Source organism: Onychostoma macrolepis, chromosome 04, assembly GCF_012432095.1.
Source record: "Onychostoma macrolepis isolate SWU-2019 chromosome 04, ASM1243209v1, whole genome shotgun sequence".
Taxonomy (NCBI): domain Eukaryota; kingdom Metazoa; phylum Chordata; class Actinopteri; order Cypriniformes; family Cyprinidae; genus Onychostoma; species Onychostoma macrolepis.
Window position 1 is genome coordinate 14,668,571 of NC_081158.1, and position 22,918 is coordinate 14,691,488.

General features: G+C 36.9%; 1 protein-coding gene across 4 annotated transcripts; it reads left to right on the forward strand.

Annotated features, from left to right (window-relative positions):
* Positions 1-3,946: 3,946 nt before the first annotated feature.
* LOC131539129 (gastrula zinc finger protein XlCGF49.1-like) lies at positions 3,947-22,916 on the forward strand. Of its 4 annotated transcripts, XM_058773472.1 has the most exons (4): positions 3,947-4,042; positions 6,701-6,813; positions 13,434-14,027; positions 14,108-22,916. In XM_058773472.1, the coding sequence occupies exons 2-4, from the start codon at positions 6,729-6,731 to the stop codon at positions 15,301-15,303; spliced, it is 1,875 nt and encodes a 624-aa protein (XP_058629455.1). In that variant the 5' UTR covers positions 3,947-4,042; positions 6,701-6,728; the 3' UTR covers positions 15,304-22,916. The 4 variants fall into 4 exon arrangements, with proteins under 4 accessions (XP_058629455.1, XP_058629452.1, XP_058629453.1 ...); XM_058773469.1 differs by having other exon boundaries at positions 13,434-14,264; XM_058773470.1 differs by lacking the exon at positions 3,947-4,042 and adding an exon at positions 4,100-4,185 and having other exon boundaries at positions 13,434-14,264.
* The last annotated feature ends 2 nt before the right edge of the window (positions 22,917-22,918 follow it).

A 22,918-nucleotide genomic window follows, 5' to 3' on the forward strand; every position in this document is an offset into this window, starting at 1 on the left:
CTCCAGCAATACTTGCTTGCACACTCTGAAAGGCTTTTGCCGCAGCCTTTCAAGCACCAAAAAGTGCCTCGCGATGCAGAAGGTCAAAATATGTTCTCCCTTTTCTGACTTGCTTTAGAAGCCTTGATATTTTGCTTGCATTTCACCACGAACACTGAGGTCCTGCTGAAGTGAATCTAGAGTTTGTAAAACAGGGCCATAGGCACGGATTATTCTCAGTATTATTTCAGCTCTGAAACACAACCTTGTTTGGGACAGCCAGAGTAGGTTGGTTATATCCTGCTCTCCGAAAAATGACTCCAAAATGTTTTTGGCTTTTCTGACGAGTTCTTGCAGCGCCAGATCTAAAGAATGGTTGCAGCAATGCATAAACAACAAGCCAGGACAATTTTTTTAGGATGTGCTTGCACCTCAGCGAGGTGACCAGACATATTATGTGTGCCATCAAAACAATACCCTTCCATGTTTTTCTGAAGGGGGATTCAAATGCAAAAACATATCTTTCACACAAGAAAATAAAGTTCCAGATGTAGTGTCTGTAGCGTAATTATGCTCATGCCACACACCAGCGTAACGTGTGTGCATTTAGATTCAAGAGGAATGATCATGATAGGCACCATCCATCTATTTGGCTCCATCCACTAATGGATACCAAAGCAAGAAGTCAGAGCTCCCTTACCAGCAGAGTTTGCAGCATTCCCTGACTCTTGTTCTTCAGAGTGAGGTGTATTCCAACTATAAATCACACAATACACTCTAGGTTGTGATTGGCATTGTACCACACAGTGCCATTAACTTTGTAACTAGCTTGTATGCAGGCTCTATGAGCGACCAGGAGATTTTCAGACAGGAACTGTCAAATGCCTCACCCCATGGCAATTACGGTTGAAAAAGGATTTTTTGTGGATTACCTTGTCCCTTGCTAGGTTTAATGACCTGCCCGTGTCCAGCAGGCACAGTCAATTGCCAGAGTGAGGGTTCATGTTGAGAGGTGTATCCGGAGGTGAATGAAAGCAAACTGTTTGACAAACTCATACCACTGTCAGTATGCAGCAGCATTGTGTTGCTTGATTTCTGGTCAACTACCAGAATGGACCACTGGTAAAGTCATGAGCAGTCAAAGATTTTTTTTTCTTTTGCGCACAAAAAGTATTCTCGTAGCTTCGTAAAATTACGGTTGAACCCCACATGGATTATTTTACCAATCTCCTTGCTTCGTTTCTGGACCTTGATCATGTAAGGACCCTTGCTGTTTATGGAGGGTCTGAGAGCTCTCAGATTGCATCAAAAATATCTTAATTTGTGTTCCGAAGATGAACGGAGGTCTTATGGGTTTGGAACAACATGAGGGTAAGTAATTAATGACAGAATTAAAATTTTTGGGTGAACTATCCCTTTTATCAAACAAGTAATTCAAGTAATCCTAAAGACCTTGATTAGCTGATTCAGGTGTGTTTGATTGGGGTTGGAGCTGAGCCCTGCAGGACAGTAGCTTTCCAGGAGCAGGGTTTAACATCCCTGAAATAAAATGATAATTTACTTGTTTAATGGATCTATGTATATTTCAAAATGCCCTGCCCTCGTAAATGAGTAAAGAGTAAATCATAAATCTATGGATTCTTAGGGTGTACTCACACTAGGCGTTTTGAACCATGCCCAGTTTGTTTAGCCATCCCTGGCTCGGTTGGACGAGGTGGTCCAGAGCGCGGTTCAGTTGGGCTCAGGCGCGGTACACATGTAGTGTGAGCTGCACACATCAGAGCGCAGAACCTCTGATGTGTGCAGCAGGATTGCGTGAACATTTCTGAGTGGCAAAAGTGATAGATCTGTTAAGCAATATATTGTGAGAGGGTCGTGTGTCACCACGTCCCAAAGACTCAAAATAATAAATCATAAAGTTAACAAAACGATGCACTCCACTGTGCTGAGCGAGAGTGCTTCTCTGCTCTCTTCTCATTCTATCGGAAACTTCCTATTTCCTACTTATGAAGTCGTGATTACGAGCTTGTTGCATTCAAATGATTTGTTGTCTGAAAGAATAAAATGTAATATTACATTGGTTGATAACCATAAACATTCACTGTGCTAGATATTCAGCTTGTTACGATTCTGAATTTTGGTCAAATGCATGCTTATTTCACTGTTTATAATACATACAATATGCTTCAAATGTATAAATAGGCACTACTTTAAGGACAAGACATGGTGATGTAGTTGTTTTAAAAAAAAAAAAAGCATAGCCTAATAAAGAATAGCATTGACAGCAGCAATCATTATCCCCTCTAACATGTTTAAAGTTTATGGCCCTCTAAGTCTATTTCTCTTATGACTCTGACTACTTCATTGAATATTCCACCACATCCGAATTACCATGTTGTCTTCGGCAAAAACAATTAAGTCACTCCACTCCATTCCTGTAATCAAGAGCTGGCCTTGGACCTGCCAGTTATTGCTGCATAGTGCCGCTGTGCAGTTTTAGATAGCTACAATCAACATAGCTTTTTGCATTTTATTTTAAGCTGGCCAGAGGGCGGTCTTTCAGTTGGGTCAAACACAACACCATTAGGTGATGACCCTAACCAGGGGCATCAGGGTAGATGACAAACTCAAAAGGCCAGAAATTAGTGTTTTTTGTTCTGCAGTATTCTGGAATTGGTCACAGGCTCCAGTGCTAGGTTTCTTTTCTTTGCTGCTGTTTGTGCTGTTCCTCTGTGAATTATTTAGCAAGGTGTTCTGAAGAGCTGTGGCCATGAAGACGACACACCTCCCTGAAACGCAAAGAGGTGATAGCTTTCTATCTCCGTACCACTCCAAAGAGTCACCCTGTTCCCTTGTGGCATCCTCTGTTTTCCTAGCCATGTCCAACGTAGGCTCCGGTGACTGAAGATGTAGTTGCTGTTGGTGACTGGCAGCTGGTACAAATTGGCAGCTGGCTACAGCTCAAGAAAAATTACTGTCCAGCTCACTGGCACTGGATGTTAGACGGAGTTGGGACTGCCTTCTTGGATTTTTCCAAAATTAGAATCAACTAGTGGGATGTCTGGGTTTATTGCCCTTGTGGTGCAATGTTCTGATGAGAAGTCCTTGTAAACCTTTGGAAGCCATTCAGGCAGCTCTTACACTGCCTTGTAAAGTGTCCTCCTGTTACAAAGGGGGTTTATAAAATTTCATAACTGAAGAAGTAATAAGATGAGGAAACTAAATTAAATTGATCTTTCAACATATAAGTCACTGTACCATAAAAACATTCGGTACGTTTTAAACCTCAAAAATGGCTCTTTACAGCAAAATAACATTTCTTGAAACAAAGCTGCCAATATGTCCCATTTTCCTCCTTAATTCCTCCACATTGTAATACTTTTTGCCTATGCAATTAGCGAATCAAAACTGGGTGTTTACTGACAACATAACAACAAAAATATATGACAATTTCATGTGCAAAGAACTTTACTAACATTATAAGTGAATCTTTCACTGTGTCTACACCAGACACAACCGCTGTTGCGGGGCACCACTCATTTCCGCAATGGATAAAATATATTTATATAAAATATAAATATATAATAATAAAAACAAATATATAATTATTCATAAATAATTATATATACGTCACACTGGACATTAAAAAAAAAAAAAAAAAAAGCATATTTCCAACCTTATTGCGGATATCATCAAGCATTTTCCAAACTTTGCATGAATTGTATATTAATAACATATTTGAACACATTACCACTGTTGCATTTTTGTTTTTAAAATAGTCTCTCTCTCTTTTTTTTTTTTTTGAACATTTTTTTTACTATGGATCTAGTAGAAATACATCAAACTAAACTGGAAAAAAAAATCACTGGACAACATGTTTAAACAGGCATTTCACCAATAAACAAACTCTGAATTTCTCTGACATCTATTTTACTTATTATATGTTGTATGCGTATTTCTATTCACTTTTTTTTGACCGTGGCGCGTGAACAGAACTTTTATTTTGGACAGGCGAAATGACGTCATAAGGCTGCACCGCGGTCCCGCGTTCTGCTGAAACAAGGTTTGTGTTTTAACGCATGCAAGGTGTTTAAAATGATACAAACCGTTCAGTCAGTCGTATACGTTTTACGTGCGGTGTAACATGATTTTTATTGTTGAAAGTAACAATATTTTTACTTAACCTTTATGAACGGCGCATTGTTTGTGAGTAAAACGCATCCTCACACACAAAAGGTGCGTCTCATTTGGCTCCCTGTATCATGAATCAGTTTGTTTTAAAACAAATTCGGCCACTGGCAAGTAGTAATGGGAGAAACGTTTTTAACTATTTAACTAGTGTCCGTGTTCAGCTGTAAATTTTATGCAGACTTAAAGATCGGCCGCTTATTTATTAATATAAGAAGCTGCATAACTCATTTAACTGGATATTTTATTATTGCGTGGCTGTGTAACGGCAAGATAACGTGTCATACGATATTATTCCTATTTCCTTAAAATTACTAACAATATTAACATTAAACTGTTTTTTTTTTCTTCCACGTGCTTTAATTTAGCAAACCGCATCATTTATCATTTATGAAGTAGGCTAGTATGTGACATTATATTTGGGGGACAAGCATTTTGATGAGAAAATATCATTTAAGTTTCATAAAATGTAATCAAATGTGGTTCATGTTCACTTGCTAATACAAGCATGCTTGTTAATATGAGTCAGTGTACAGAATACATGTAATTTAGTTACTCATATTTTGAAATTTAAATTACGTAACTATTTAATTATAGGTAGCCTACATTTTAAATAGGTGGTAATCAAATTACAGTTACATCCAAAAAGTTTTTTTTTTTTTAGATTACCAAAGTGATTACTTTGAATTTGAATGATTATTTTCTTCATTTAAACATGAATGTAAACGGTAATGGGCAATTAATGTAAACAGCAATTGGTGATTCTCTAACTCTGACACTCTGCAAAAGCATCTTAAGCTACAGTTCTTCTCATAAGTTTAATAGTCCTTGCGGAATATGCAAAAATGTTTTAATTTTAACAAAAGAGGGATCAAAAAAAAGTCGTTATTTTTATTTAGCCCGGGTGAAAAACAAGTGCACTTCCATAATGTGCTTAATGTGCTCTATTTTCGTGCACTAATTTTGTACTTAATATACTAAAAATGATTCTTTAGTACTTCTTGAGATCATCTAAGTGTACTCAACTGTGCTATTTTGGGACACCATGAATATGAACTAAAATGCACTTTTAACATACTATCTCTGTATTTAAAACATGTATATTTAGTTACCACTTGTAGTACACTTGAACCATTTTCATAAATTTTTTTTTAAAATACAGAGATATTTTAACATTCTAATTCATATTCATGGAATTCCAAAATAGTACAGTTGAGTACACTTGTATGATCTTAAGAAGTACTAAAGACTCATTTTTAGTATATTAGTGCGCGAAAATAGAGCACTTTAAGTACATTATGGAAGTGTACTTTTTTCCCCACCTGGGAGTACTGTCCTGAATACGCTATTTCACATAACAGATGTTTACACACAAATAACTGAATTTATAAAAAATTGCCCCATTCAAAACTTTACATACAGATTTGGATATGTTGAATCTTAACTTGATCCACAATTGTTTTCATGTTTTGTGATAGTTGTTCAAGAGTCCTAAACAGTTAAACTGTCCACTGTTCACGTTCTCAGGTTTTCCAGCATCTCATGCATATTTAACACCTTTTCAACAATGACTATGATTTTGAGATCCATCTTTTCACACTAAGGACAACTTGAGGGACTCAAACACAACTATTACAAAAGGTGAAAAGATTTACTGATGTTCAAGAACGAAACAATGCATTAAGAGCAGGGGGTGCAAAGGTATTTTTTTTTTTTCATTTAGCACTGCCCTTCGGAAGCTAATACTTACACGTTTCCCAGAAGACAAAAACAATTTTTTTTGATTGTCTGCATTCAAGAAATATTGTGGAAAACTGATGTTAAAAATAATATGCAGAGGAAAACCACAATAATACCAAAATCATTTAAAAGTTTAAAAAAATTAAAAGTTTAATGTGTTTATGAGATAAGAAAATTATTATCTGAAGCAGAAGAAACAACTGAACATGGACACCAGGGGGCTGTACTCATAAAACAAGTTTACCAAATAAGCCAGGTTTATTTAATTTAGTCTGATTTATTTTAAACCAAATTTTTGGTTTTATGAAACAGCCCCCAGGTTAACCATAACACCGGAACTTTTTGAAACAGTCAATTCAATGAATTGCTTAGAAAATGATTCACTTTTTCTTTTTTTAAGCGATTTGCAAAACATAGCACACTACCATCAACTGCTGCTCAAAATTGAGCAAATTCAACTTTTACAATGTGTACTGACAACTTTTAACAAATTGCAAATGTTTTCATGAAGTTGTAATCTTATAAATTTATCTACAAATCATTAACTACCAGTTAACTAAATATGAAGTGTCTGTATAATTAGTCTAATAATTTGATGGGCTAGTTTTTTTGGAAGGGCTTGGCTAATCAGACCATTTAAGACTATTAACTGTCACTCTGACTGACCTCCCTGGCCAGCGCGCTGACTGCTGAACTAGGGAGCTGATTGAGAAGCATCCAGAGATTTAGTTTGGTTTTTATTCTTCCTGTTAAGCAATGTCATCTTAAACACGCAGTTTGTGTCCAAACACAGAAAATCCAGTTGACGTACTATTATAAAGATGGCGTTTATTAAAGAGGAAAGTGAAGACATGAGGATCGAAGAGGACTTCAGAGTGAAACAAGAAGATGCTGAGGAACAAGCAGGTTGGTTTTTATTCTTAAAAGTGAACTCCGTTCATTTTTTCCTTATTGAAATGTTCCACTTTTCAGAAATAAATGATATTTTTGAAAAATACTTTGAGTTGCCTGATTAAAGTGATTTTGTTTGACATAGACAGGGCCTGAGTTTCGGATTTTAAACTGGGGAACTCCCCCCTTACATGGGTCACATGGGGAGAATAAATTGACACATCGGGCTAAATTAATCATCTTCATTTATTTATGTCTACAGTTTTTAATGTATGTTGGTTTTCAAAGAATTATAACAAAACATGCTCTCTTTCAAATTGACATTAAGAACTGTATTAAAACTATATATTAAGAATCACTGTATTTGTATATTCCAGTTTCAGTTCAATTTCTTTGTTTGTTTTTAAAAAACTTTATACAAAATACACCATGCTCTCCTTCAAACTGACATTAAGAACTATATATTAAGGTCTCTCAATTTCAGTGTATTTCATGGGTTTCAGATCAGTTCAGTTCTTTGCTTTTTCAAAACTTCATACAAAATACGTCATGCTATCCTTCAAATTAACGTTAAGAACTGTTTAAACTATATATTAATGTATCTCAGTTTCAGTGTCTTTCATGTTTCAGTTAAATTTTAGTCACTTTTTTCCATTGCTTGTGACATTGTGACTTCTTTCCTCTGTCTCCTCCTCTTCATCTCTTTCCATTTGATGATGGCTCTGTTGAAGTCAAACTGTTCATGAGAAGGTCCAAGCTCTGAAATGACCATAAGATTTGTGAGACTTGTATTGTTCAATGAATTTCTGAATTTAGTTTTGATCCGGTTTTGTGTGCTGAATCCACGTTCACATGACACACTTGCAACTGGTATGACCATGGCTGTCTGAATGAGCTTCTCCATTTCAGTGAAAACATGACTATGTTCACTTAACACAGTCTCTGCAAACTGCTGAAAAGACAGTGAAGTATATGAATCACAGGAGACCATGACTTGCTTCAGCATTGTGAACTCCTGGGGAGCTTCTGACACTTTCACATTCGATGAAAAGTGTTTCAGCAGGTTGTCTAATTTCTCTACACCGTAGAGACTGAAATTCTCTGAAGATTGTTTAGCAGCGATGGCCTTCTTTGGCTCCAAAATTGTGAACCATGAAAGAAGATTTATTGTGTCAGCAGGGAATCTTCTGTCAATCTCATCAATCAAGGATCCCACATACCTGCTCTTCATGCTATCAAAAGCTGGCTTTTGAGTATGGCATTCAAAAAGTTTGTCTCCTTTAAATTTGTTTCCCTCAAGACAGCTGAAGAATTCTTGTTCTGCAGGACCAGGATGGGTTATTAATTGTCTCGATGCTTCTTTGGTACCCTGGATCATTGGTTGGACTGTGGAGAAGTCCAAATCTTCCCTTTGAAAATGCTTGGAAAGAAGGACTATATGTGTAAGCACATCCTTCATCATGTGACACAGGGCCACAAAGTTGAACTGCCGAACAGCAATCAATAACCCTTTGGCTTTTTCTGAGTCCTGACTGTTCGAGGCAGCCATGTGTTCCAGTACATCTCTTAGGGCTTTCAGGGATCTACACACCACTGACACTGCACTGTGAACTGATAGCCATCTCACTGTGTGAGGTTGGGTAAACTTGAGTTGTTGCTCATCTAGTTGTCTTTGCAGTTCATGAAGTTTATTGCTTCTGACAGCAGAGCTGCTGAAAAACACAAAAATTGCTTTTAAATTTTGCTGAAACTTCTTCACCTGTTCAACTGATCTGGCTGCATCACTTGCACAGAGAGAAAGACGGTGAGCTGTACAGTGCACTCCTACCAATTCAGAATTGTAGTCCTCTCTGAGTTTTTGAACAACTCCTTTACGGCATCCTGTCATAACAGCAGCACCATCTGTACAGACTGCTACAAGTTTTCTTCCATCTAAATTCTTCTCTGTTAGCAGTCGCTTCACATCCTCAACAATGGTGTCTGCTTTTCCATCCATAATTTCAGAGTTTCTAAACAACTTTGTTTGAATTTTGTTGTTTTCGATGTACCTTACATATGTAATCAGTCGTTTGCTGTTGCTTATGTCAGTGGACTCATCCAGAATTAAAGAAAACACTGGACTTTTTAGGACACCCTTGTCAATGTCATCACAAAGTGTACTTGCAATAGCCTGGTGCATTTCTGACAATGCTTTGTCATTAAGATAGCTTCCATAGCTTGAGTCTGTCTTCAGATGTTTGAAAGAAGGACACTCCATCTCCTTCATAAATTTCACAAGATTATGAAATTTTGAATTGGCCAGTTCATTTTCTGCAAGAAAGTAAGCAGTTTTAAGCAATCCCTTCAACTCCTCTTCTCCCTGCAGCTGTGCAGTTTGGATAGCATTAGCCATAGCATTTTTGGATGTTTCTGCTTCTTTCTTTCTCTTTAAAGCTGCTGTATGGCCCGTTCCACTGGCATGTCTAATTAATGTAGATGTTTTGTAGCATTGGCTGGTAAATTGTGTACTGCTGTACATCTTACAATCTGAGCAGCTCATTATTCCATCATTTATTTCTAGCCAAGGGTAAATTTTTAGCCAGTTCGTTTGAAATTTATCCTTTGACTGCTTCACCTCATTTTTCTGTGGATCTTCAGTTTGGCTGCTTGTCAGCTTTTTGGGGTCAGACACTTTTTTCTTTGGACCGTGATCTGGATCATCAGAACTTGTCTTTCGCTTCAGCCATCGGTCCATATTTAAAAAGCGCTCACCGAACCGTTTAATTCATCGTGTGTGTGTATTGTACGGATGCGCGGGAAATATGCTGCGCATAACAGTAGAAAACAAGCAGAAACACGCAGTCACGTGTTCAAACAATCAAAAACCTTCACTTGAACTGAATTAATTTGGAATTTTTTGGATAAATTTAATATCACTTAATGCTTCATATTTTGAGTTGCTTTCATTTTTGTGCCTTCTGAATGAAAAAGAAATCTCTTTCTTGACTTTCTATAGACACATCATTTTTTTCCCCTAACGTTTAAGCATTGTGAAATAATCTAATCAGTGTTATATTTGTTTTTATTTAAGAAAAAAAGCTCTCCAAAAATTAAAAACAATTTCAGTGAATGATCTTTATTCCGACATAAATTAAATAACACAAGGACAAATATTATGCATACCAAGCTGTTGGCGTCTTCTAGAGGTTGAAACATGGGTCGTTACGTGAGAGATGATGACGATGAGTGAACAAGAGTCTATTTTATCTTATGTTCATTCACGTTAGCTTTCGATTAAAATGCGCATTTTAAGATAAGGAGATGATGATTTACTCGCGCTTCGCTGCTGCTGTATTGAGTCGGCAGGCGCGCTCTATCCACTCACACACTATAAAGAGCAAAACAGCATTTAATGTTTGAAAATAATATAATTTGGAAGCCGATACTATCTTCACAAGCAGCTCATTATGACTCAGGATATTAGAGCACGTTACATAGCCTTGTGTGAATCAGTGCGACGCGGGCCACGGAGAACACGCCGATGCTCTACAGGACTAAACGACAGAGAAGGCCGGTGCAGCGCTGTTTAAAAAAAAAAAAAAAAGACAGGCTGTGAACCAGTTATTTTTTTCACGTCTGTAGATGTATTTCATAATATAATCTGAGATGAAGCAAATATATTTGTGTGGGAATTTCTCGCATTATAGAAGTTAAACTTGCGGGAATGGTTTAAATTATGCGCGATCCCCGCAATCCCGCGCCGAAATTCAAGCCCTGATAGATCAGGTTGCCTCGTGTGAAGACGTGTTGAGATCACAGGACTAACCTGATAGTAATGAGAAACTGCACCTGAGAAGCTCCTCCTACTACTATTTTTTAAGGGTGTATTCACACCTGTCTTGTTTGGTTCGATTGAAACAAACTCAAGTTAGATTCCCCTTTTGGTGCGGATCATTTAGGCAGGTGTGAATACAGCAATCGCACTCGGGTACGCACCAAACCGCACCGAGACCCAGATGAAGAGGTGGTCTCGGTCCGCTTCCAAATGAACTCTGGTACGGTTCGTTTAAGGTGTGAATATGAACAGGCCTCGATCCGACCCAATTGCAGAAATCACGCTCTAGAAACACACAGCTCGCGCATATAGCGCTGTTGTTTGCATTTCAGTAGCTTAAATCACTTGTTTTTAAACCGCAATGCTTAAAAACGTGTGTAAAATATGAGTTTTCGTGACCATGGTGCACTAAATAGGCTAAAGCTTGCTGCTAAGCCCCAGCAAAAGTTACAATGAATGTGTCTGGGGAAATAGTAAGGAGATATTTGAATTATTTATTAATAAACTAGTGTTTTCTGAGTCAGTCTCTCAAAGATGAAGTTAAAAATCCTGACTCGCCATCTCCTCATTGGACGCGCCTTTAGAAAGAAATGCATCTCTACGGATTATAATGACATTTTTTGTTTTGGATATGAATTATTTCGTTTTGTAGTAATTTAAAGCTTTCTATACATATATTCATCATGTCTGAAAGGAAAATATTCACTGAGTTTCGGTTCATTTTTGTGAAGCGCTCCTGTTCAAGACCTGGACAGCAAGCGCATCCTATTAGTTTTCTTTATTTTAGAAAAGCAGAATTTATTATTCTTACCTTTTATGAGCAACAATTACGGCATATTTAATTTGTTTCCACTGATGTCCTGAAGCGTGTTTCAGCTTCCACTCTCTGCACAAACGATTGGATATGCGCCTAATAGCGCACATTTATCTAGGTTAAATGTTTAAACTAACATTTTCATATGCTTTTAAGTATTTCATATCTATAGATTTTATTTTTGGCAAGTCGTAATTACAGCATCGTATGACATTGTCTCATATGATGCTCTTCATATTGCGTTTCTATCTCATAACAGCAAATCAGTAAAAGAATAAAAATTGCACTACGAAAGATCTCCATGATTAGCCTGTTTTTGCACTTCCTGTTTTTCCCTGCTTGAGAATTTCTGTCCAGTGAACGAATGACCTTAGTTGTGTTTACAATTTCTGGTTCACTTGCAAAAAGGGCAGTGTGAAAGCGAACCGCACCAAACAAAAAAAATCAACATTGTATTTGGTCCGGACCAAAGCAAGTGAACTAGCAGACTTTCCTGGTGTGAATACACCCTAAGATTTATTTTTGGCATTTTCAACTTTTTTATGATAGGACAGGTCAGAACTGACAGGGAGTGAAGTAGGCGAGAGATGGGGGGTGGAATCAGGAAAGGTCCTCGAGTTGGTATACAAAATTGGGACGCCCGTAGCGCAGTGACGCTGTATGTCAGTGCACTACCCACAAGGCTATGAGCACCGACAAGAAGCTCCTACGTTTAAATTTTGCCTTCATTTTTACAACGTGTCATGCATTAAATTATGAAATAAGGAGCCTAATAAAAAGAAAATATTTAGTGTAACATTTATGACAATAAATAATGATAACCATTCATTTCTATCACTTAATTATACAACAGTCTATCTAATGAAAAGCAGTGCTGGTGTGACTATAGTTTAATGGCTGATAAAAAATATTTTTGACATTTTCTCAATTCACTGATGGCAAGAGCTTTTGTATTCTGACTTGTTTTTGGAAGCCTGATGTCAGCTTTTATTTTGTACCTTCATTTAAAAATTAGCAACTAAGTTACTAAATGCATGCACTCTGCACTGCTGGCTGAACTTTTTTTTTAAACTTTTTTTGAGAAAAGAAGATTAGGAAAAACTACAATATTTTATTCCTACTAATACCGTGTTATCAAAATATTATGTATTATAGAATAGACTTTGTGTGGCACCAACCCAAGTAAGTGAAAATCCACTACCATCTCGACCTTTTGAGCTAAAAATGACACATCCTTTGCAGAATCAACACAAAACCTAAGATTTGTACCAAAAACAAATAATATTACTGATAACATTAAAATTGAAGTGGTCATTATTAAAATAACGGATCAAGTTGTGAATGAAGATTTATATATTGCAAATTTGTGAGTTTAATAATGATTACTTATTTTTATGTATTGACAACCATTGTATTTTAAAGGGAAGCTACATCCAAAAATGAAAAGTCTCTTTATTATTTACTCAACATGCCATCCCATAGGTACCTGACTTACTTTCTTTAAATGAACACATACAAAGATTTTTAGTAAAGCAATCCAACTCTGTGAGTCTATATAATGCAACCCAAAAAGCTGATGGTTCAAAAAGCCCACAACAACCACGATGGCAAACGATACAACCCCAGTGGATGAATCGGTGTCTTCTGAAGTGGATCAATAGGTTTTGGAGAAAAATAATGACGTTTTACTTTCAAAACTATAAAACATTGCTTCTGGCCAACTGTCATACATTCATGCGTTCTCACTTGACGTAAAGTTAACATATTGTTAATTGTAATGATGTGAAGTACATTGCACGAATGCTTGTGCGAGAAGAGACATCCTCTTGAAAGTTCTGAGATTACAGGAAACACCTCTTTCAGTAACATTTTTCAGTAAGTTTTGATGCTATATGTTTGTTTTGATGCTTTAATTCTGGTTATGTTGGTTTTGATGTCTATTTTGTGACATTACAATTGTGTTAACTTACATAATATTTTTTATTTGTTTTGTTTTTCCATTTTTAGATCTGATCATACTGAAAGAAGAAAGTCACGAACTGAATGAAATGGAAGAGAAAGATAAGTGTGAGAAGCTTCAAGATTTTATAATTGGAGAAAAATCCCATCAGACTGGAAAGACGTCCTCACGAAAAAGAGTTCAAAAGACAGAATCTAACAGTTATTTTACCTGCTGTCAGTGTGGAAAGAGTTTCAATCAAAAACAAAACCTTGAAGTCCACATGAGAGTTCACACTGGAGAGAAACCTTTCACCTGCCAACAGTGTGGAAAGTGTTTCACTCAAAAAGGAAACCTTAAAAGTCACTTGAGAATTCACACTGGAGAGAAGCCTTACACCTGCAAACTGTGTGGAAAGAGCTTCACAGCAGAACCAAACCTTAAGTATCACATGAACATTCACAATGGAGTGAAGCCGTTCACTTGTGATCAGTGTGGAAAGAGTTTCACCCGTAAAGTAACCCTTAATTACCACACAAGAAGTCACTCGGGAGAAAATGGTTTAATATGTCATCACTGTGGAAAGAATTTCAGTCATAAAGTAAGCCTCAAGACTCACATGAGGCTTCACACTGGAGAGAAGCCTTACACATGCCCTCAGTGCGGAATGAGTTTCACGTACAAAGCATCCCTTGATTCTCACATGGGAAGTCACGCTGGAGGAATCCTTACACCTGCAAAGTGTGTGGGAAGAGCTTCTCGCTAAAAGGAAATCTTAAGACTCACATGAGAATTCACACTGGAGAGAAGCCGTTCATGTGTGTTCAGTGTGGAAGATGTTTCACACGTAAAGTAACCCTTAATTGCCACATGAGGATTCACTCAAGAGAGGACTGTTTTATATGTCATGAATGTGGAAAGAGTTTCCCAGACATGAAACACCTGAACAGACATGTAATAATTCACTCTGGAGAGAAGCCTTTTAAATGCCAACAGTGTGGAAAGGGATTCCAATTCAATAAAAATCTTAAGACTCACATGAAAATTCACACCAGAGAAAAAACTTTCAAATGCCATCACTGTGGGAAGAGTTTCAGTTATAAAGTAAGCCTTAAGACTCACATGAGACTTCACACTGGAGAGAAGCCTTACACATGCCCTCAGTGCGGAAAGAATTTCACATATACAGCAACGCTTAATGCCCACGTGAGAAGTCACACTGGAGAGAGGCCGTTCATATGTGGTCAGTGTGGAAAGAGTTTCACACGCAAAGGAAACCTTAATTACCACTTGAGGATTCACTCAAGAGAGAACTGTTTTAAATGTTATCAGTGTGGAATGAGTTTTACAGACAGGAATCACCTTAAGAGTCATGTAACAACTCACATTGGAGAGAAACCTTTCATGTGCCATCACTGTGGAAAGAATTGCACAAACAAAGCGAATCTTGAGGTTCACATAAGAGTTCACACTGGAGAGAGGCCTTTCACCTGCCCTCAGTGTGGGAAAAGTTTTACACTTAAAGGGAATCTTAAGACTCATATAAGAGTTCACACAGGAGAGAAGCCTTTCACATGTCTTCAGTGTGAAAAGAGTTTTACATATCAACGAGACTTGAAACGTCATTTGCAAACTCATTCTGAAAAGAAATTACAGTGTTCCGAGTGTGGAAAGGGATTTCGGAAAAATAGCAATTTCAAGAATCACCTGCACATTCACTCCGGAGGGAGGCGATTTCGTTGTCATCAGTGTAATAAAAAATTTCTTTTGCCATCACACTTACAGATACACTTGAAGAGTCATGCAGATGTGAGACGTTATTTGTGTTCCTTGTGTGGTAAGAGGTTTAAATGGCTCAGCAATTTAAAATGGCATCAGAAAATACGGATCTGTGTGAAACTGAAAATTTCACCTCAGCTGAATGCGGGCCAAATCTGAGTGTCCAGCTTCATGACCATTTGCCTCTGTATATTTTTGTCTTGAGACTTCTTATTTCCTTTTCTCATGTACTTATGAACTTTTGTGGCCACACCTCACCATCTCCTTTGCTATATAGAATATTGAGTGGTTACGGAAGACACCCTCTAATTTTGATTCTATAGAGGCGTCGCTCCATTCCATATACTTGAATCGTAATATTGGTTAAACTTCTGTCTTGCTGTGAATTGCTACAATATACAGTATAAGAAAGACTATAAATAAAAGGACATAAACTTAATGAAAAACTGAAAAATGCACAGTTAAAGATATGTTATCTGGACTTTAACATGGATGTTTGGGATCATCTGGTGACATCTGGAAGCAAAGTTGTGTAAAAGCAGTCCCACTCCTGTCTTGTGTTTTTAGCTTATATAATGAACAGTTAACACAGCATCAGTGTTAATTTTGGTAGGCATTTTTGATTTAGCCTTAGTCTTTATATTGAGACGTAAATGCTTAATAGTCTTAGTCACATTTTAGTCATTTGAGTCTTTCATAGTTTGTCGACGAAAAGTAAACTTTTAGTCATTACTTTTAGTCAAACTGCAGTTACCAACATTTATTTTGGTAGCCATTTTATATGTAGTCTTCAAACAAAAATAGTCATTAATTCTTCTCTCTTTAAATCAAGCTTTTGAGAAATTTGAATCAAGGATTGAATTTGGAAAAACTGGAATAAATATTCATTTTTTTGTTAGAGATACAAATTAAACTCATTTTTCAGATACAGTAGGTTTACTTAACTATACTTAATTATACTTAACTAATGACACAGATAGGTCACATTTAAGACGGATGCATGTAATACTTACTGACACACATTCAGTTTCCACCCACCTGTTTATGCTCACTTAAGCCATAACCGACTGTATTTACGTGAGATACTTTACACAATAGACACTTGGACTGCTGTTTCGTATTTGAGCACTGAGAACTGAAGTGGAGTGTGTGCGTGAGAGAGCGCTTCTATCAGTGCGATTCTGTCTATCCCGCCTTCACTAACTTTTAAGTTAATCGACCACAAATTGTGACTCCCAGGAAAAACGGAACGTCTGGTTACCCAGTCCCTAACCCTTCAGGTGCTGAGGCCATTGTTTCAGATCGCTAGTTCTAGTTTTGGTAGCCTATCTATCCACTGCGGCTGCCATAACAAGACTAGATATGCGAACGCACCTCATCTGATTGTAATCCAATGACAGGGACGCACATTTTGAAAGACAAGACAGGTAACTAAGCCTATAAGATGTATTTTGAATGTCCAGTAGTCCTCAAATAACATTCTAGTCCCATCTCGTCTTGTTAACGAAGACGCGGCATAAATTTCGTCATAGTTTTTAATTTCAGATATTAATTTTAGCTCGTCAACATCTCGTCTTAGTAACAGAAAAAGGTTCGTTAACGAATATTTTTCGTCGTCATCTTCGTTAACGAAATAAACACTGCACAGCATTACAAAAAATGCATTAAAAGTTAAAGTATACATCAGCTTTGATGCAGATGCCTAGTATACTCCTTTTGATAGCATGTGCGAACACAGGTGCACTAGAAAGTTTAATCTCTGTCCAGTGTCTGCACTATTTCTCTCCAGAAGTTATTAGTAATAAAAATGTCTTGTTAAAAATTTACTTGTTTAGAGTAGAATTGTGGGCGCCTTTAAACAACAACTTGTCAATGTAGGCATCTTTTGTGTCTCCAGTAATTTGTTTGTTGTTCTGTCAGCTGTTCTATGTTTCAAATGTGAAACAATTGCCAGGGCCACTTTGTGAACAAACTAGTGTCCAAGTGCAAACCCCCCCCCCCATGAGCATGAGCTGAGTGTGCAGTGTATGCGGTTAGAAGAAAATGGCTTTGCATGTAGATATGCTCATACTATGCTGATGATGAAATTTGTTACACACTGTTTGTAAACCCTACTGTACACCTAAAAACCAAAGTATAATGTAGATTTATAGAGTCTACTTCATAGATTTACAGAAGTAGTTAAGAATGCTTATTTTTTTCATGTGGTAGCATGCAATTCATCATCCATGAGCATGGTGCACACTCCTATTTTTTGTGCTTCACACAATATCCACATCCCTGCCCTTTTGTCTCAGCTAGAATGCATATTGCTTGCTGTTATGTGAATACCTGGCTAAAACGCTGTTGGCCTCATGAGTATAGAGGGTATGCACGTGACGTCACCGTCAGCTGGAGTGACTACAGTTCTACCCACTGAGTGGCAAAAAGACTGAATGACAGCATTGGTTTTCAGCGTGAAAGCTGTGCGAGGACACACAAAACACATCTAAAACAACAAATAGATTTGGCAAGAAATCTGAGGTATATTTTACAGACTGCTGAAAGCTATAGAAAAGAGAAGCAAATGGATCCCTGCAATTCAAAGAAACAAATGGACTCTAGGCAGCGAAACATGGATTTGTAGTTATCATTTTATGTTAATGTTGAATTTTGCAGCAAAATCATACCCTAGATATTGTATTGTTATATATGTCGACTACTCATCAATTAAGCATTTACCATCTTATATTCTGCATGACTGGAGGTTTTTAAATAAACACTGACAAAAACTATACAGGTTTTTGGGCTGGACGATAAATATAACACTGATATAAGTGGTCACCCGGATTTAGACCAACCTACTTTGTATTTACAAAATGCATTCACTGGCAAATTTGCTTTATGTGTGTCCCCGGTGTCGAAATCAGGCACATATAAATGTCAGGAAACACAATTACTGGCTGCACATCAATATCCATGATATTCACTGGATCTTTGATAAGTTGTAAGGAACACTATATCAAGTCCAACAACCTTTAGTTTAAACTGATTATCTTTTTTTACTTGCGTTTTCACAGCTTCCCTATTAAATTCAGTCATGCAGTACTGTAGGCTCTATTGCTGCTCAGTCCGGCTGAGGGGGTGCGCACCGGCGGGAAAGTGACGTCAGTGAATACCCTCTATTGTGCTGATTGGATTTTTTCTTAATGCCAAAACACACTGCACGATTTTAGCAATACTATAACTTGGCTACAACGTGTGTGTAGACTGTACGATGACTCGTACCTTCCTAAGCACATTACTATTATAAAATAATAAAACGTCTTCAGCATGCGCTAGTGGTAAACAAAAAGAGCATGATAAACTTTAGCAGTTGTATTTTTTTATGTGTGCTGAAAAAAAGTGAAACGGCGAAAGAGGAAGGGATAAGAGCTTGACGTAAACAGTTTTATGTTTTAGCGCCATGTTGCATTGATTTCATGTTGCTTTTTTATTGGTTGGTCAGTAAATGTGAATCGTACCAGCAAACACAGTGTGCAATGATCATGCTGTATCGTAGGCTATCTTTGGTCGCAAGACCTTGACAACGGCCGTCTTAGAACCTCTCTCACTGTACGACATAAGAGCACCGATTAGGAGCCACAATCACAGAAATCGCCACGATTGTTTCACAATGCCAATCTTTTGTCCTGTTCATTAAAGGCATAAAAAAGCCCATAAATATAACTTAAAAAAAAAAAAAAAGAAGAACTTGCCCAAAAATAAAAATTTGCTGTTAATTTACTTACCCAAATCAATGGGTGCCATCACTCTGAGAGTCAAAAAACTAAAACGGAGGACAAAATAAATACTGATGGCTCCTTATGAAGCAAAACAATCGCTCTGAAACTGAACGTTATTTACATTATTACTTGTAATCCATTGCCTCAGACAAACAGTATGAGGAGGTATTCACAATAGCAAACTCAAGAGTGAACTGATGCATGTGTAGACCAAATATCTTTACCAGCAGTTTAACAGCAGCCAGTAAAGTACTTTAAATGAACCTGGCATTGCAATGGCTGATGATACCACCTTCTGCACACGCGTGCGTCCTCCCTCTCTGTTGTAAACAACAAAGGCATCCATTCACAGGTGATTTTGTTCCTGAGACGCATCAAGCCCAACATGGGCTTCGTTCAAACCTTTTAAGTCAGTGAAAATTACAGCTAAAAAAGCACAGATAAAAATACATTTAAAAAAATTACATGAGCATATAAAAACGCTGATTTAACAATTACAAATACTTAAAAATAAATGTAAATAGGAATTTAAATAATAATAAAGATTCAGTTCAGCTGCAAAAAATATATTCAAATTAACTTATTTTTTCTTACTGTGGATCAGCTCCATGTTACCAAAGCATTAGTCACGAAGGTCATGATAATTAAAAGATTTTATTAAAATATACTGTTGATAAAAATAGGTTATTAATAATATACCATGAATCTTTTGAAAAAGAATTATATAAAGGCAAATGATTGTTTCAAATAATTGTAGTCATTGTTGGGAAACAAACACATTCTAGATTAATCAGATTTTTCAGACAGCTTACATGTACACAAAATGACACTGATGCAAAACTTGACTAGGCTAGTCTGAAGGTGTATCTCCTGCTGAGGATGTGCTCTTCCCCAAACAATGTGCTAACATTCTATTACAGTTGTTTTTTTTAATTAAAATGTTATTTATACAACAGCTCCAGTCCTCAAATTTCATTGATGTTTTTTTTTGGCAACTTGCAGGTTACATTGTTATGCCAATAGATTATGGCAAGTGTCTTTATGAGTGAGAAAAGACCACTCAACCAAATTAGTCATTTGTCAAAATATTTGACCTTTGATCACCACCTGATGATGTTAATGCTCATTTAAGGTTGGTACAAAGCACTTAATCAATGACATTAGCTATGTTTCCATCCAAAGATTCGAATTTAACTTATGCGCAAAACTGGAATATTGCATAAAACATTTGCGAATAAAGCACCGTTTCCTTTCAACGAGTCAAAGAGAATAAAATCGTCACTTCCTGATAAACTGGCACTATATATATATATATATATATCACTAAGAAAAGTAGGAGAAGCCACTTAATATATGCATTTTCATATATGATGTAATTCATGTGACCCTGGACCACAAGGATCGGACAATATTTGGCCGAGATACAACTATTTGAAAATCTGGAATCTGAGGGCGCAAAAAAAATCTAAATATCGAGAAAATTGTCCTTAAAGTTGTCCAAATTAAGTTCTTAGCAATGCATATTACTAATCAAAAATTAAGTTTTGATATATTTATGGTAGGAAATTTACAAAATATCTTCATGGAACATGATCTTTACTTAATATCCTAATGGTTTTTGGCATAAAACAAAAATGGATAATTTTGACCCATACAATGTAATTTTGGCTATTGCTACAAATATACCCCAGCGACTTAAGACTGGTTTTGTGGTCCAGGGTCACATAGGCTTAGTTCACACTGCAGGCTGAAGTGGCCCAAATCCGACTTTTTTGTCCATATGTGACCCATATCTGATTTTCTTATGACAGTCTGAACAGCACAAATCCGATTTATTCAAATCAGGCCAGGCCACTTTCATATGTGGTCCTAAATCGGATACATATCCAATGTTTTGCAATACGACTTCAGTCTGAACGGCCATGTCGCATTTCATGCGATTTTTACGTCATTGAAATGCAACAGACGTCACAATTCTGCGCTGGAGGAAATCGTGCTCTCCTTCTTCTTAATATTATTCTTCTTATCACTTCGTTATTTAGGCTCCGATTGCACATTAACTTAAAAATTGCTAAACACACACTAACACGAGCAGCATCCATTTTTATTTCCGCAAACACAGTGCGCTGCGTCTGACGTCACGCCGCCTTCTGCGCATGCGTGTCACTTCAGGGTCGTATACGGTTCACACATGAGAATGATGGCAGTCGCATTTAAATGACAATGTGAACAACAGCGCAAAAAAAATCGGATTTCAGCAAAAAATCCGATCTGAGCATTAAGACCTGCAGTGTGAACTAAGTCATATATGAAAATGCACCTCAGAGCGAACAGACAAAACACAATAAATGCGGTCATTGCTTTCAGAGGTGGATGCCTGCTGTTTGGGAACGCGCCGGTGTAAGACAATTATACTGAAATACTTTGATGACAGACTTTACTCAGGCATTTCAGAACAACCAAAACAACATTTCAAATGCTGTGCAACAAGATCGGTCCGCAGATTAGTCAAGTTATCCCATCCCATAACAGTTATCCCATAAAAGTCACGACTTTCTTTGATGTGCATGGTGGAATTTATTCGGTAAATGTGTTCCCATCGTAGTTTATGCGCATTTTTTCTTATCGGATAAAAAGTTTATCCTACTCAAATGTGTGCGAAGTTTTTACAAGGTAATGAATCACTCTCTAACTCAGATAATGACAGAAGCATTCACGCATATGCCAAGCATTCACTTCAAGTCTGAAGAATAATTTGGTCTTTACTGCAATTTGTGAAGCTTTAACAGACGATTCAGACAGTCAGCAAAAATATGATTTTTTGCATATCCAGATATTATCCATATGTTGTTTTTTTTGAAAGTCTAGACAGGAAAAACAAACAAGCACATGATTTTTTTTTTTTTTTCTTCAAATTGATTAAAACCACATACAAAGGTATTTTAAAATGTGATTATAATCAGATTTTTATAAATGCATCACATTCTGGGCACACAATGAGATTTCAAATTGTCTTTTGCATCACTCTTCACGCAACACACAATAACATCAAAACTGGTAACGGAAATGCCAGAAATATTCACACCGTATTCAAATGAAGCCGAAGCCAGGTGTGACTACAGCACAGAACATCACTATATAAAGCAGTTTCTTCCATCCCTGAGTTCTTCTTGTGTGATGGAGGAGTTCTGCACTGTGACACGACAAGGCACTTATTTGGAGATCGAGGATGCACCTCCATTTTTCCTGCATCTGTTTTTAAGCCTTGGGTAAAACCAAAGAAACTCATGCAGATAAGTTGGTTATGTCTGGACACACAAATCTGATTATATCACTTGCAATGAATAGTGTGAACAGTCTGCCTGAAAAGATCTGATTTGAAAAAGAAAAAAGAAAAAAAAAGAGGCAGCAGCTATTTGCACTAAGTGAAAATAGCAGTATTTTTTAACAATATGCTATTTACACTAAGTGCACATAGCTATAGATTCTATTTACACTATATTAAAATAGCAAGATTTTCTGCTATTTATATACTACTTATTGCAAATAGTGGCAATTATCTGCACCTCAGTACTGTAGTACATTATAAAACAGTAAGCAGTAATAATGTATTGAGTGTAAATTATAGTTTTAATTGAAATTATTAAATGGATGCCACCTTATTGGGACAATAAAGCCCTCCCTACACCTACACCTACCCTAACCGTACCCGATACTTTATTTTCAACTTTTTGATTATTTCCTTCATTTTTATTGAAAATAAATGCCTTTCCAATGCGATATGAGATTTGAAAAGGGAGAAAAAAAAGTTCGGCAAGAGGTGGGTTCGAACTCGGGTCGAACGCGTCAAAAAGCACACGCCTTTCCATCTACACCACTGAAGCTGATGTTGAACGAGCATCTTTTTTCAGTGTTGATTATCCCAATCACACGTTCGTGAGTTAGTGTAAATAGCCTTTGCCAACAAGGCGGGCTATATGCACTTAGTGTAAATAGACACTCCGAAAAAA

Coding starts and splice junctions, on each gene's coding strand:
- LOC131539129 (XM_058773472.1), top strand. CDS start 6,729: ATGGCGTTTATTAAAGAGGAAAGTGAAGACATGAGGATCGAAGAGGAC. Junction 6,814..13,433: donor AGATGCTGAGGAACAAGCAG/GTTGGTTTTTAT, acceptor TTCCATTTTTAG/ATCTGATCATACTGAAAGAA. Junction 14,028..14,107: donor GCCTTACACATGCCCTCAGT/GCGGAATGAGTT, acceptor ACACCTGCAAAG/TGTGTGGGAAGAGCTTCTCG.